This window comes from Gymnoscopelus braueri, assembly GCF_963280865.1.
Source record: "Gymnoscopelus braueri genome assembly, chromosome: 4".
Classification (NCBI taxonomy): Eukaryota; Metazoa; Chordata; class Actinopteri; order Myctophiformes; family Myctophidae; genus Gymnoscopelus; species Gymnoscopelus braueri.
The window spans coordinates 58,387,602-58,401,290 of record NC_137605.1 but is presented as its reverse complement, the minus strand read 5'-3'; the positions used below and the strand labels follow the sequence as shown (position 1 = coordinate 58,401,290).

The 13,689-nt window shown below is 41.9% G+C and overlaps 1 protein-coding gene across 1 annotated transcript in view; it reads left to right on the top strand.

Annotated features, from left to right (window-relative positions):
- gon4lb (gon-4 like b) overlaps positions 1–13,689 on the top strand; it is a 54,221-nt gene that overhangs the window by 10,709 nt on the left and 29,823 nt on the right. Inside the window, exons 7-16 of the mRNA XM_080427058.1 lie at positions 133–180; positions 1,057–1,155; positions 2,144–2,251; positions 3,108–3,293; positions 4,920–5,127; positions 6,647–6,748; positions 7,304–7,344; positions 8,603–8,703; positions 9,482–9,719; positions 12,904–12,990. Coding sequence (XP_080283184.1) covers positions 133–180; positions 1,057–1,155; positions 2,144–2,251; positions 3,108–3,293; positions 4,920–5,127; positions 6,647–6,748; positions 7,304–7,344; positions 8,603–8,703; positions 9,482–9,719; positions 12,904–12,990 — 1,218 coding nt within the window. The remainder of the gene's footprint in view (positions 1–132; positions 181–1,056; positions 1,156–2,143; positions 2,252–3,107; positions 3,294–4,919; positions 5,128–6,646; positions 6,749–7,303; positions 7,345–8,602; positions 8,704–9,481; positions 9,720–12,903; positions 12,991–13,689) is intronic.

Below are 13,689 nucleotides of genomic sequence, written 5' to 3'. Positions count from 1 at the left end.
GCCCAAAGAAATCAAAAAATGACACACGGATAAATTCCCTGGTCTTAATGGGGTTAAGTATGCAACTTAACACCCGGAAGTGAAACATGCCACTGACATTGTGACCTCTCTCTACTTCCTGTGTGCATGCAGTCTGTCCACAACCTAAACCTGTCACCCATCAGAAGAGCTCTCACCAAGGTTTGTCCTCTCATCATACACACAGTTATTGTCATACACAAGTCTCTTATGCAATATACTGCATGCCTTCATCCGTCCATCACAACACCAGTGGTGTTATATCCTGCATTATCAGTTAATGCTGAGGACACCGTTTGTTCCGGAGTAAGTTCTTTAACCCAGTGGTTCTCTCAAACCTTTTCATGCAGAGGACCCCCAAATTGATGTTTATTTGGCCGTGGACCCCCCATTCCAGGGACCCTCCAAAGCAATGATTTGAGTAAAAAAAAAGCTTGCTTTAAAAAATATACATTTTCAGAGATTTGCACACATTTTCAAGATTTTTCAAAAATAGCAGATCTACAAGCTCACAGCGCGGCACTCGGTGCCGCGCTATGAGCTTGTAGATCTGCTATTTTTGAATAGCCAAAGTAAAAAAAAATGGATTAAGTGGTTAAAATGATTGTGACACTATTAACAAATTTAGCTGGGGACCCCCTGGTACCCCCTCACGGACCCCTGGGGGTCCCCGGACCCCACTTTGAGAACCAATGCTTTAATCCATTAAGACCTGAGGCCAATTCAAATACAATAGCCTTCTAAATCATTTGTTCTCAAACCTGTTCGTGCCAAGGACCCCCACAATGATATGTATTTGGCCGCAGACCCCCACCTGAAAATGTTTTGTGCCAGGGACCCCCAGAAGAGAATTTTTTTTTTTAATCGAAGTTTTTCAAACACTTTCACGATTTCTTTCCCATTTTTTTTTGTGAGAACCACTGTTCTAAATCCTGAGAGTTCTCTGCAAAACTTATGTTGCTATAGCTAAAATAAAAAATGACATGGCTTTCCCGGTTTCAATTGGTTCTATGTGTCGTATGTCTATGTTGCTTCCAGCCCCCACAGTTTGTTGACATCCCTCTGGAGGAAGAGGAGGATTCGTCAGATGAAGAGTACTGTCCAGACGAGGATGAGGATGATGAAACTGCAGAGGAGGTAAGGGAGGAATCAAGCAAGCTGAATTTGACCTAAAAGGATATTTCACTTTAACAAAGAAATTGGGTAATTTTATCGTCTACTCCAGCTTTTGGGAGCACCCCAGACAGTTTTTAAGTTGCTTGATTCAGTATTTAGATATTTGATATTCATTTTATCAGACACGCCCCCTTCCTATACAAACCCATTATAACTTCAAACTCAATTTTTAACATGTTAGATTCATCAAAAACAACCGTCCTTGGTTCTGGTGACTCATCCCTGCCCCCCTAATACGTGAAGGGGCTGTGTTTTTTCGATTACTTTTAAAAAATAAATAAATTGTATTTTAAAAAAAACTACCGGTACACAAACACTTTCTAAATGACCCCAAGCCTCTTCTTCTACCTTATGTTCTGTAAGAAAAAGGTTTCATATTGGTCCATATCGGACCACAAACATACACATACCCATAGCTGAGTGATATCGGCTTAACATGTTGGTCGGGCCCTATTTTATATATATGTGTGTTTGTGTGTGTGTGCTATTATGCCAGTGCTTCTCAAAGCTTTTCATGTCAAGAACCCCCAAATTGACACGTGTTGGCCCTTGGACCCCAATTTGAAAAGATACTCCCCAAAGGACCCCCATGAGAGAAGACTTTTACAACTATAGCAGTGATTCTAAACCATTTTAATTTCAAGGACCCCCAGTTTGATATGCATTAGACCACAGACCCCCATTTGATACCATTTTGATCTCTGGGACCCCCCAATCTGCACTGTAGTATCAGTGTTAATTTAACAGAGTGTACAAATGGAACCGTAAGAGTCCATTTGGTTCCATTTGTACACTCTGAGTTACAGACACATAAGGGTCCAATTTGGCTATGGAGCCCCCTCAAGGACCCCTGGGGGTCCCAGGACCCCCCTTTGAGAACCATTGTACTATTCCACCTAATGTGTGTGTGTGTGTGTGTGTGTGTGTGTGTGTGTGTGTGTGTGTGCAGTCGTTTCTTAGTGACGTGGACAGCTTGGGGTCGTCTCCCAGAGTGTCCAGAGGGACTGTACCCGGGACGTCCAGACAACAGCCTGATAGTCCAGTGGAACAGACAAAGGTACCACTCACTCACAACACCAAATGCTTTTCATACTTGGTCGATGCGTTGTTTAGCCTGAAATACCTGATTTATACTTGGTTGTACACAGTGGTGGAAAGTAAATAAGTACATTTACTCAAGTACTGTACTTAACTCATTCCCTGCCTAGAACGTAAAAAACGTAATTATTTCCAATTACCAATTCTGCCAAGAACGTAAAAAACGTTTTTTATTTTTTTATTTGACCCAAAGACCAAGGAGATATGATTTTTCGAAAATCTAGACTCCTATCCACTTCCTTGTTAACTTAAAACTTAAAAATTCTGTATCTCGGCTCCTGAGTACTTTTTTTTTTTCAATGAAAAATCTCTGGCAGTGGGCAAACGCGGCCAGAAATAGTTAAGGCAGTGAATGAGTTAAGTACAATTTTGAGGTATTTTTTTACTTACTTTATTTTCAATTTTCAGTACTTTAACTTCTAGTCCACTACATATCAGAGGCAAATATTGTACTTTTACTCCACTACAATTATTTGAAAACTTTAGTTACTGTACTAGTTACTTTGTAGATGTTGATTATTAATACAAAACATTCATTAACCACTTCAGCCCTATATGCATTGCGGCCATTTGAAAATAGCCGATCTACAAGCTCACAATGCGTCGCTTGAGTAAATGTACTTAGTTACTTTACGCCACTGCTGGGTACCAGTTCAATATTCTAGTAGGACAGAAAACTAGCAGCACCTCTGTTTCCAGTGGACTACAAATATGTCACTGGTTGTGACAGAATATTTACCCTCTGTTGGCCAATCAGTAACTACCTGCTGCAGGTTGTGACCTCTTGACCACATGCGTTGTGTGCTTTCTCGCAGAGACCCAGATGTTCCAGACACTTGCGGGTGGACGCAGCCCTCCCTCCACCTCCCCCCTTTTCATCCAGCACTCCGCCTCCATCTCCACACCACCTCCTCCCAGCTCCCACTGACTCCTCCTTCCTGGAGAGACTGCACGCCGTAGAGGAGGAGCTCAACCTCAGCCACGACTGTCACTCCTACCAGGTACACACAGTTAGGAGTGCAACAGTTCATCCAATTCATCGGTTATAGTTTTAATTAACCCATTAGGACGCATCTCTGTCATTTTTTTTAAAAGCAAACATTTGTAACTCAAATCTTTGCTTCTGGGGGATTCTACAAATTTCTTCTAAATCACAAATAACAAACAGTTTTCTGAAAAACTTGTTGCTATAATCAGTGGTTCTCAAACTTTTCCATGTCAAGGACCACCCAAAATTATGTATTTGGCCGCGGACCCCCATCTCAAAATATGTTGTTCCAGGGACCCCCAGAAGCACAGATCTGAGTAAAAAAAATCGCTTTAAAACATATATATATATGTTCAAAGATTTGCTCAAAGTTTCCACGATTTAAAGAAAAATAGCAGATCTACAAGCTCATAGCGCGGCACTCTGTGCCGCAATAGTCTTAATGGGTTAAAATAATTGATTTTACAAGCTCAAAACACGTCGCACAACATGTTGTGAGCTTGTACATGGACATGGACATTACTTGGACATTTGTTTGTTAGCATCTGTTCTCTTACATTTAATTTAGATTTTACCAGACGAATCGGAATCAAGGAAAGATCTCTGATCGTATGGCTATGTGAGACTAGGTCGTACTTAACCTGCTGAAAATGTTCCTACTTTTAGGCATACACAGTAAAATCCCAGTGTTTTATAGAACCAAATCCATTTGGTTAAATTAACAGTCCTCCCTTTGGGACAGAGCAGCAGAGTGGTGCTGTGTCTGTTTGGGTAGGGAGGTAGAGAAATGTCCTCCGCTGTTGTCTTCTACACACAGTCACATGAAGAAGAGACTCAGTGCAGAGGAGACATTACATTTCACCTCAGCTCACCTGTACTGTACAATAGATCCAGCTCTTAAGACACATTTATACTGATACTGATGAAGTAATAAACATCCAATCTCTATTTATCTTTATGTAAATGAAGTATTTCTCTGAAATGTTGACTCCACGAAAAAGATAATGTCGAAATGAGAAATGGCTAGTAAATACATTTACTGCTGCCACTTGGACTTATAATAATCTATATAATCTCTATTATGTATAGATGTAAATCTACCAGGTAATTTACCTTTCCCAATGTGCTCAAGCAACCAGGCGCTGAATGTCTATTTGTTAAAAAGATATATTTAGTTCTAGAAAACAAGTTAAAACAAGTGATATTTCCAATAATTGATAGTGGGTTAAACATTTAATTTGACACCAACATCTTTTGTTATTCTTAGATTTCTACGTGGTAATTATTAGCGTGACTTATTTCCAGCTGATGACAATCGCCTATGGGGTAAAATAGTGCTTAGGGTGGTTACACTGTGGCCACTCATGAGTATTAAAACATACGGCAGTCTGAATACGCCCCCTAGTGTCCCCTATCATGCCAAACTGTTGAACAGTCATGTTCTGCCAGTAATCTCTGGTTCATGGCTCACAATGGGAGAGACCTCCCTGTACATTACATTACAGTCATTTAGAAGACGCTTTTATCCAAAGCGACTTACAATAAGCGAGAGTTCTTATGCATTCTATAGTCTGATGATGAGACGTATCAAAATATGAGACGTATCAAATATTGTACTTTACCTGCTGGTCACTACTAGGCTCTGAACGACGACGACGCCAGTGGTCTCGTGGCCCTGCGGACGCGCTCCAAGCGGCCGCTGCGTGACGTGCCGCTGGGCCTACTGGAGGCAGAGCTGCGGGCTCCTGACATCACGCCTGACATGTATGAACAGCACCAGGCCGTCCTGGAGGAGGACAGACACTGGACACACTGGCTGCAGGGACTCATGGCCTTCGACAACGAAGGTCAGAGGTCATACACGTATATATTTGTCGGGCAGAAACCCCTTATCTCCATATTTTAACGTATTTTGTTTTCTTTTCGTAAATGAATGCCCTACCTACTAGATCTTACTACAACGTGGTGTTGATTTTGACAGCAGATTTTGATTTAATTTTAGTCATAGTCTTTTGAATGAAATTCTGTTTCGTTTTAGTCATATTTTAGTAAGATTTTAGTCTGACTAAAACAATTTTTGCCGGTGCCTTGATGGCGTCGTAATGGCTGATTTTACACTTGGTTGCACTCTAAAAATACAGTAGACAATCTACAAGCTCACAATGTGTCGCACCATGTCTTTTAGTTCTACTGGATCGCTTCTCCACTCGTCCCTCACTAACATTTTAGTCTACGAAATTGTCTGTATATTCAGTCTTAGTTTTAGTCAAAGTAGCTTAGTTTGTATTTCGTTTTTATTTAGTTTTCGTCAGTGAAAAAAGGTAGTCGACGAAACGTTTTTCGTCATAGTTTTAGTCGACGAAATCAACACTGCTAGTACAACGTCACTCAAAAGTATCCAAAAGAGCAGATCGACAGAGACGATATACTTTGTTTGTTGTACGTGTGAGATCATTACAATTTAGGCATTTAGCAGACGCTCTTACTAGTCTTTACCCAGAGCGACTTGCAGTAAGCAAGGTAAACGCATACATCAAATGCAGTCAGTGGTGTGTTCTGTTTTTTTCCCGGAGGGATACGATAATCATTCCCTGCACGCCATGCACGTGGTCTTGGAGATACGCTAGCGAATGGATGAAATGGTTAGTAGAGGGCTACGCTGGGCTACGAAAAATGTCTGCAGGTCACGCTACGTATGTAGCGTAACACAGTAGAACACACCACTGCATAGAGTCAGTGTAGTGCCTCAGTAATCTAGGATCATAGGTAAACCAAGAACCTAGCATAAGTCTAAACAGTATAATATCAAAATGTGTATAATCTGTACATTGAAACTATACAAACTATAGGATGCCAGGTCAACAAATGAGAAATTAACCTTTGGCATCTGTCTAAAAAACATGCTATCTATATTACATTTGAACCTTTGCAACATCATTGTTTTCTTTTGGACGGTTCTGAAGCCCCACAACCTAACTATTGGTCTGAGATAGAACCGAACCAATACCTTCTGTCTCCATCTCAGCTTTCCTACTGTCCGTCTCTCCTACACTGTCTCACTCTCAGCTTTCCTACTGTCTGCCTCTCCTTACACTGTCTCACTTTTAGCTTTCCTATTGTCTGCCTCTCCTTACACTGTCTCACTCTCAGTTTTCCTACTGTCTGCCTCTCCTTACACTGTCTCACTTTTAGCTTTCCTACTGTCTGCCTCTCCTTACACTGTCTCACTCTCATTTTTCCCACTGTCTGTCCTTCCTCCACTGTCTCCCTCTCAGCTTTTCAACAGTTTGTCTCCATGAAGAGAAATAGTAAGATGTCACATTCAGTTCATTTGGTGAGGTTGACTCTGTCCGTCTGTCTTTTCAGAGGAAGGTGATGATGATGACGACCCAGAGTATAACTTCCTGGAAGATGTAGACGTGCCGGACAAGGAGGACTACAGGACGGACCGCGCCGTCCGGATCACCAGTACGGACCAGTGTTAACTTTGACATCTGAAAAGTTTTTGTCTAGTTTTTGTCGACTAAATATCATAAGGTTTTAGTCATCTAAATATACAGTTGATTTTGTCAACTCAAATGTATTTGGCGGGCCGTGATGGCGTCGTAATGGCTGATTATGCAATTGATTGCATGCTGAAAATAGCCGATCTACAAGCTCACAACGTGTGAGCTTGTAGAGCTGCTATTTTCAGAGCGCAACACCCGAGCGCAACCAAACATAAAATGACTTCTTCTGGATATCTTCTCCACTAGTCCCTCCCTAACATTTTAGTCTAGTTTTTATTTGATGACACAATTGTCAATATATTTAGTCTTAGTTTTAGTCATCAAGGCTTAGTTTTTATTTCATTTTCGTCGGTGAAAAATGGTAGTCGACGAACATTTTTCGTCATTGTTTTTTAGTCGACGAAATTAACACTGGTATGGACCCCACACTTGGTCCCAACCTGGTGCACAGTTGTTAAATATTAACATCAGTGTTATTATTTATCTTAACGTGCATCATTCTGGCCTTTTTCAGAAAAAGAAGTGAATCAACTGCTGGAAGAACTCTTTGACACGGTGAGTTCCATTGTGGGATAAGATCCTTTATATGCCAGTGATTTTTCAACCTTTTTAATTTCAAGGAGTCCCAGTGATGAAGCAATAAGCCATAGGAGGTATACTGTGGATTTTACCACGGCTAAGAAAGACGTAGTGAAGCAAGACGGAGGGGAATGCCTCTGTCCCTATTCGCTGTATTCAAATCATGGTAAAAAGGAAGATATCATCCGCCTCACTCTAGAGGTCTTAGGAATCTTTTTTTAACCCATTTAGACCGGGAAAGAATCTGTGTCATTTTTAGATTTCTATGGCTATTCAAAAATAGCAGATTTACAAGCTCATAGTGAGCTTGTAGATCTGCTATTTTAGAAAAATCGTGAAAATATGTGCATATATTTGAATATACGTTTTTTAAAGGGAACATTTTTGACTCAAATCTTTGCTTCTGGGGGTCCCTATTACAAAATATTTTGAGATGCGGGTCCGTGGCCAAATACATATATTTTTGGGCGTCACAAGACATTTGTAGAATCCACAGAAGCAAAGATTTGAGTTAAACATTTTCGCTTAAAAAAATTATATATATTCAAATGATTTGCAAAAAAGTCATGATTTTTCAAAACATTTCAGATACACACGCGCATAGCGCGGCTATGAGCTTGTAGCTCTGCTATTTTTGAATCGCCAAAGACATCTTAAAATGACACACAGATGCGTTCCCGGTCTTTATGGGTTCATGTTTATGATCCGCAGCAGCAGTCTACCAACAGACGCCTTTTTCGTCAGTGTTAGAGTCCGTGTCTAACACTGACCGGCCTGCGTACCGAAACGCGTCTTGTTTGGTAAACTGCTGCTGCGGATCATAAACATTATTAGAAAAGACTCCTAAGACCTCTACAGTGAGTGCGGATTGTATCTTCCTTTTTACGTATCGGCACCCAGTATATTCTTGAACTTTTTGTTGGACTGTCCTCGAGTTGAGCAAGTCTTTCCCTTGAAGTGCGTTAAAATCATGGTAAACCACAGCCTCGCGTGGCTTATTGCTTATCTTAACACGGCTACCAACTATGGCAACATGAATGTCATAGACATATCCCAATTAAAACTGTTTTAAGAACAATTTCACTATACAAATAAGAAAGAAAAGTAGGTAGTCCCCACAACTGGCAGCACAAACCAGTAAGTTGCTTTGCAAATGGATGAAATGAAAAACATAATGAATGTTAATGCATCCATGCTAGCTCACAGTATAATGCAGATTATGCCTGTTCTTCAGTTCCAGGAGGAGGTAGTTGTTGAGGAGATGGAGGGAGAGGACGTGGAGGTCTCACAGCAACATACCCAAATACCCAAATATAATGTCCCCCAAGCTCTGCGGTACTGACCACACACACACACACACACACACACACACACAACCTGCCTTTTCCCCTGCTATTGCATGACATTATTGTATATCTCTACAGCACATACTAACGCATATAATCAAACAAAACACCCACAAATACAGAATTACATAACAGTAAGAGCGAAGTGAAAACCATATCTGCTGCTATGGAAGCCCCACTCCCTGATTCTTCCTATACCGATGGCAGAACCAATATAATATTGAAGTGTATCTGTACTGTAAACTGTAGTGTCAAATCTGTCAATTATTATTTGGGAACCAGGTTTCGGTTCCTACAACGCCGCACGTGCACACAGTCCTCCCTTTGGGACAGGACAGCAGAGTGGTGCTGTGTCTGTTTGGGTAGGGAGGTAGAGAAATGTCCTCGGCTGTTGTCTTCTACACACAGTAACATGAAGAAGAGACTCGGTGCAGAGGAGACATTACATTTCACCTCAGTTCACCTGTACTGTACAATAGATCCAGCTCTTAAGACACATTTGTACTGATGAAGTAATAAACGTCCAATGTCTATACATTTTTATGTTAAAAGTGTATTTCTCTGAAAGGTAATGTCGTTGATTGACGAAATGAGAAATGACTAGTAAACACGTTTCCTGCTGCTGCCACTTGGACTTATAATAATCATTATGTATAGATGCAAATCTACCAGATAATTCACCTTTTCCCAATGTGTGTTTTTGGGAAAGTATGGAAACGTGACTTGATTTTTGCTCCTGGCCTCTCCCTTCAATCCTCCGCCCACAGCTTCGAGGCGCCGCTGGCCAGCATGCTAACGGAGCGGCGGCGCGTGGTCAGGGAACAGTACGAGGCGCTGCAGCAGAAACGAGCCCTGCACGACACCCCTGGCCACGCCCCCGGAACGTTCACGCCCGCCGCCAAGACCCTGGCCACCGTGACGACGATGCCTGCCGTGCTCCGCCCCCCTGCCTCCCTCATCCTGGACCACGCCCAGAAACTGCGGCTACAGCAGCAAGTCCAGCAGGTATTTTTAGATTTGAGCTAAAAAAGCATTATTTTACACTTTGGCTATTCAAAAATAGCAGATCTGTAAGCTCATAGCGCGGCACCGAGTATTATGTATTGGGTCTGCAGCCAAATACATAATACATTTTGGGGTCCTTGACATGAAAAAGTTTGAGAACCACTGAAATAGTAACATACGTTTTTTTCAAAAACTGTAGAATCGGCCTCAGGTCTTAATCGGTTAAAATGTGCACAAAATGTTTGTTTTAATGCTTTGGAATCTTGAGAAAACTTTCTTCTATAATACGGATGCCAGGTTGAAAGAGGTGAAAGATTTAGGAAAGAATGTTGCCTGGCCATTACCAGGTTACATCTGAAATGACATGCTATGTGTTACCAATACCTATTAATCGGTATGCTATTTATACATTTTGGAGACAACATTTTAGGAAAGTGCCCCATCTTGTGACAAAGCAGAGGTACTACACATGAATAGTAGAGATTTGTTTATTCACCTGCGTCCGCCATTGTTCGCTCCATGCTACCAATCTGTCTACTGTTTGGTGCTGGAGGCAGAGAGCACACCTACTGGCTGTTGACGAGGTTCACGCCATTGAACTTCACATGAGCATGTGCCAAGACTAAAGACTCATGATATTATTAAACACGTTTTATTTGATCGGAACCATCAACACAACAAAAAGACTGATATAAGACAGCTACCACCTTACACCAAACGATCGAGATGACGGGGACACACTGCGTCTCAAGCTAATTTGTCTTCATTTGAATTCCAACCAGGCCTGGAATTTCGTCATTTTAGGGGCAAGGCACAAAAGCCAAATGCCACGGCAGGAAGGCCATCCAAAAAAAAAAAGTTTTTAAGTCCAAAAATGATTTTTTTTTCTCACAGATGTATTCATCTATATTTTGCTGTTGAAAAAAACATCGGGGCACATCGGTCTGTAGGACTACGGAATCCTCTCTCTCTCTCAGGCTAGAAATCAAACCTACCATTGATTAGTTCAACAGGCTGCATTAGATTTATCTCCTGTTTGGCCCGGTAATGCTTTTGTGTCTATTACACTGTGTTGCGGGATTCCGACGGTTCATAGGAGGCTCAAAATCAAACCTACCTACCACTGTGCATGTTGTAGCTGCGCAGCTCAACCAAAGGGAATGGTGTCTAAAAAAAACCCCGTATTGACAGGAAAATCACGCAGAGGAAAAACTGTGAAATCAGTTGCTGTGAAATCAGTTACGGCCAATGAGAGGGGCAACGACGGCCATGGCCGTCGTGGCCGCTGTGAAATTCCTGCCCTGATTCCAACACTGGGAAACGTGTCTGCGACAGTGAACAATGTTGAAAGGTTGTTTGGTATAAGGCAAGCATTACTTGTATAAAGAACTGTGTGTCTGTCCGCCTATCTATCTACCTATAGATAGACAGACGTCTACTATATCGTTGCTGTCGAGCAGAAACCTTATATCTCCAAGTTTCAAATTGTTATGTGTTTTTTCATAAATGAATGCCGCAGTGATACTCAAACTCAGGCCCACGGTCCAGTTCCGGCCACAATTTTGACTGGCCCGCCAATCAATCAATGAAAAATAAATAAAATAAATCTCTCTGTCATTTCACTATGAATTGAGTACAAAGGACCCCAATTGAAACAAGCCATAGGCTTTTCTATCCTATTTAGTTGGCCTTGTATTTGAACTGTGCTTTTTTTCTGCAAACTTCTAAATAAAGTATTCAATCAACCCAAAAAGTTTTTGTCTCATTCCTAAGGCAATAATTTGATGACCGGCAGCGGTCCCGGTAGGAGACACAAAGAGTCTCCTTTGTGTCTCCTACCGGAATCATCAAATTATTGGCTTAGGAATGCGACAAAAACAAAAAAATATCCATGAATTCAAGTCTCCATGGGATGACTAATAGATAGAAAAAAGTATTTTTTTCTGTGAACTGTCCCTTTTAATGTTGTCATTTTATCAACTGGCCCGTGGCCTCTTACCATTTTTGTAATCTCTCAAGAACAGATTCTGCTCTGCGTTTGAATCTGTCGGGGGGGTTCGTCATATCGGGTACGCACTGGCCTACAAGTGGACGTGCCTTCAGATCAGGAAGCAGGCCGCGCTTTACCCAATCAAATGTAGTGGGCGGGATTCACGTGTCCGTCGATCCTTCCCCACTCGAAACAAACCGACACTCATTTAACAATAGCGTCCGCGGAGCAGACAAAACCACGGAAAGGTATTCACATTTTAACTTGCTCTTTCATCATAGAAACAAGTGGGCTTATAACCAAGACGATCCATGTTCTCTGGGAGAAGTGGTTTTAGTGTTCCGTGTAGAAATATTGTTAGTTGGAATGAAAACATAGTCGCACCACCGGAAGTGATGTGCTGAAGGCAGACCAAAACCCCGGTTTCCTTGCGCACGGGTGCTACGTTTTCTTCCTCCCAGAGCCAACTGAGATAGTCAAAAACAGCAGAGGGCGCTGTTTTTCCTTTTCATTTGGCGCTGGGTTCCCAGATTGCCATTTTTGTAATGTGGCCCACAGGTTCAGCTATTTGAGTATCCCACTTCATCATACAAGAGTTTCACACACAAGTAGGTGAAAATAGCAGATCTACTTGTGTGCTTGTAGATCTGCTATTTTCACTATTTTAAAATGTTTTAATAATCATAATAAAAAAGGAACAGTTTTGGACATACAAGGTTTCCACCTCTGGAAACCTTGTCTGAAGAGGTGAGTCTTCAGATTATGGCAGAAGATTGTGTCTGCAGTTCTAATTGCAATGGGGAGTTCATTCCATAGTTTGGGAGAAGAGTCTGGGACGTGTGGAGCGCTGTCCCGGATGTTTTAGCGAAGGTTCTGTCAGCTTCCCTGTGTTAGCCGATCTGAGAGAGCGGGAGGGGTTGTAGGGTTGGATCAGGCTTTGAAGATACAGGGTTGCCATACCTTTCGTTGTTTTGTAGGCCAACGTCAGTGTTGTTTTGTACTCTGTGCGGGCAGTAACTGGGAGCCAATGGAGGGAGCGGAGAAGGGGGGTGACATGTGAACATTTTGGCTGGTTGAAGACCAAGCGTGCTGCTGCATTCTGGATCATTTGGAGAGGCTTATGTGCACATGCCGGGAGGCCGGTAAGGAGAGAGTTACAATAGTCAAGTATAATAATGTTATTTGTCTCTGCAGCATGTCCAGCTGTTGACCCAGGTCCAGCTGTTGACCCAACATGTGGAGAGTCTGCACCATGAGGCCAGTGTAACCAAACACTACCTGGTAGGTTATCACCGTAACAATCTCCTCTGTTACTATAGCAACACCACACACACACACACACACACACACACACACACACACACACACACACACACACACAGTCCTCCCTTTGGGACAGGGCAGCAGAGTGGTGCTGTGTCTGTTTGGGTAGGGAGGTAGAGAAATGTCCTCCGCTGTTGTCTTCTACACACAGTAACATGAAGAAGAGACTCAGTGCAGAGGAGACATTACATTTCACCTCAGCTCACCTGTACTGTCCCAAGATCCAACACATTTATACTGATAATTAATCATAATAAACGTCCAATCTCTAATTAATTTTTTGTAAATTATGACGTATATTTGAACTCTTTACCTGCCAGAGTAATAGTGTCACGCCACTACCAGTAAAAACGAGCGATTTTACTAACCTTTGAAAATCATGGATTTTTTTACGTGATCACCGTCCTCACAGGGATCGCTTCATTACACACACAGGGGTCTTGGAGAATCGGCGGGGAAAAAATGTCCGGTCGCGGTAATCCATTCCATAGTTATGGCCAGTTGAATGTGGGTTGTTTTCGCCAAAAACAACAGAAAGCAGAGAAAATTTTACTTTTATAAATCCTATAACACTACACAAATCCAGCTTCATTTTGTTGTGATCACGTGATTTCTGGGTGTACTCTGCATCCCCGGCTAAATTGGTTAGTACAGCAC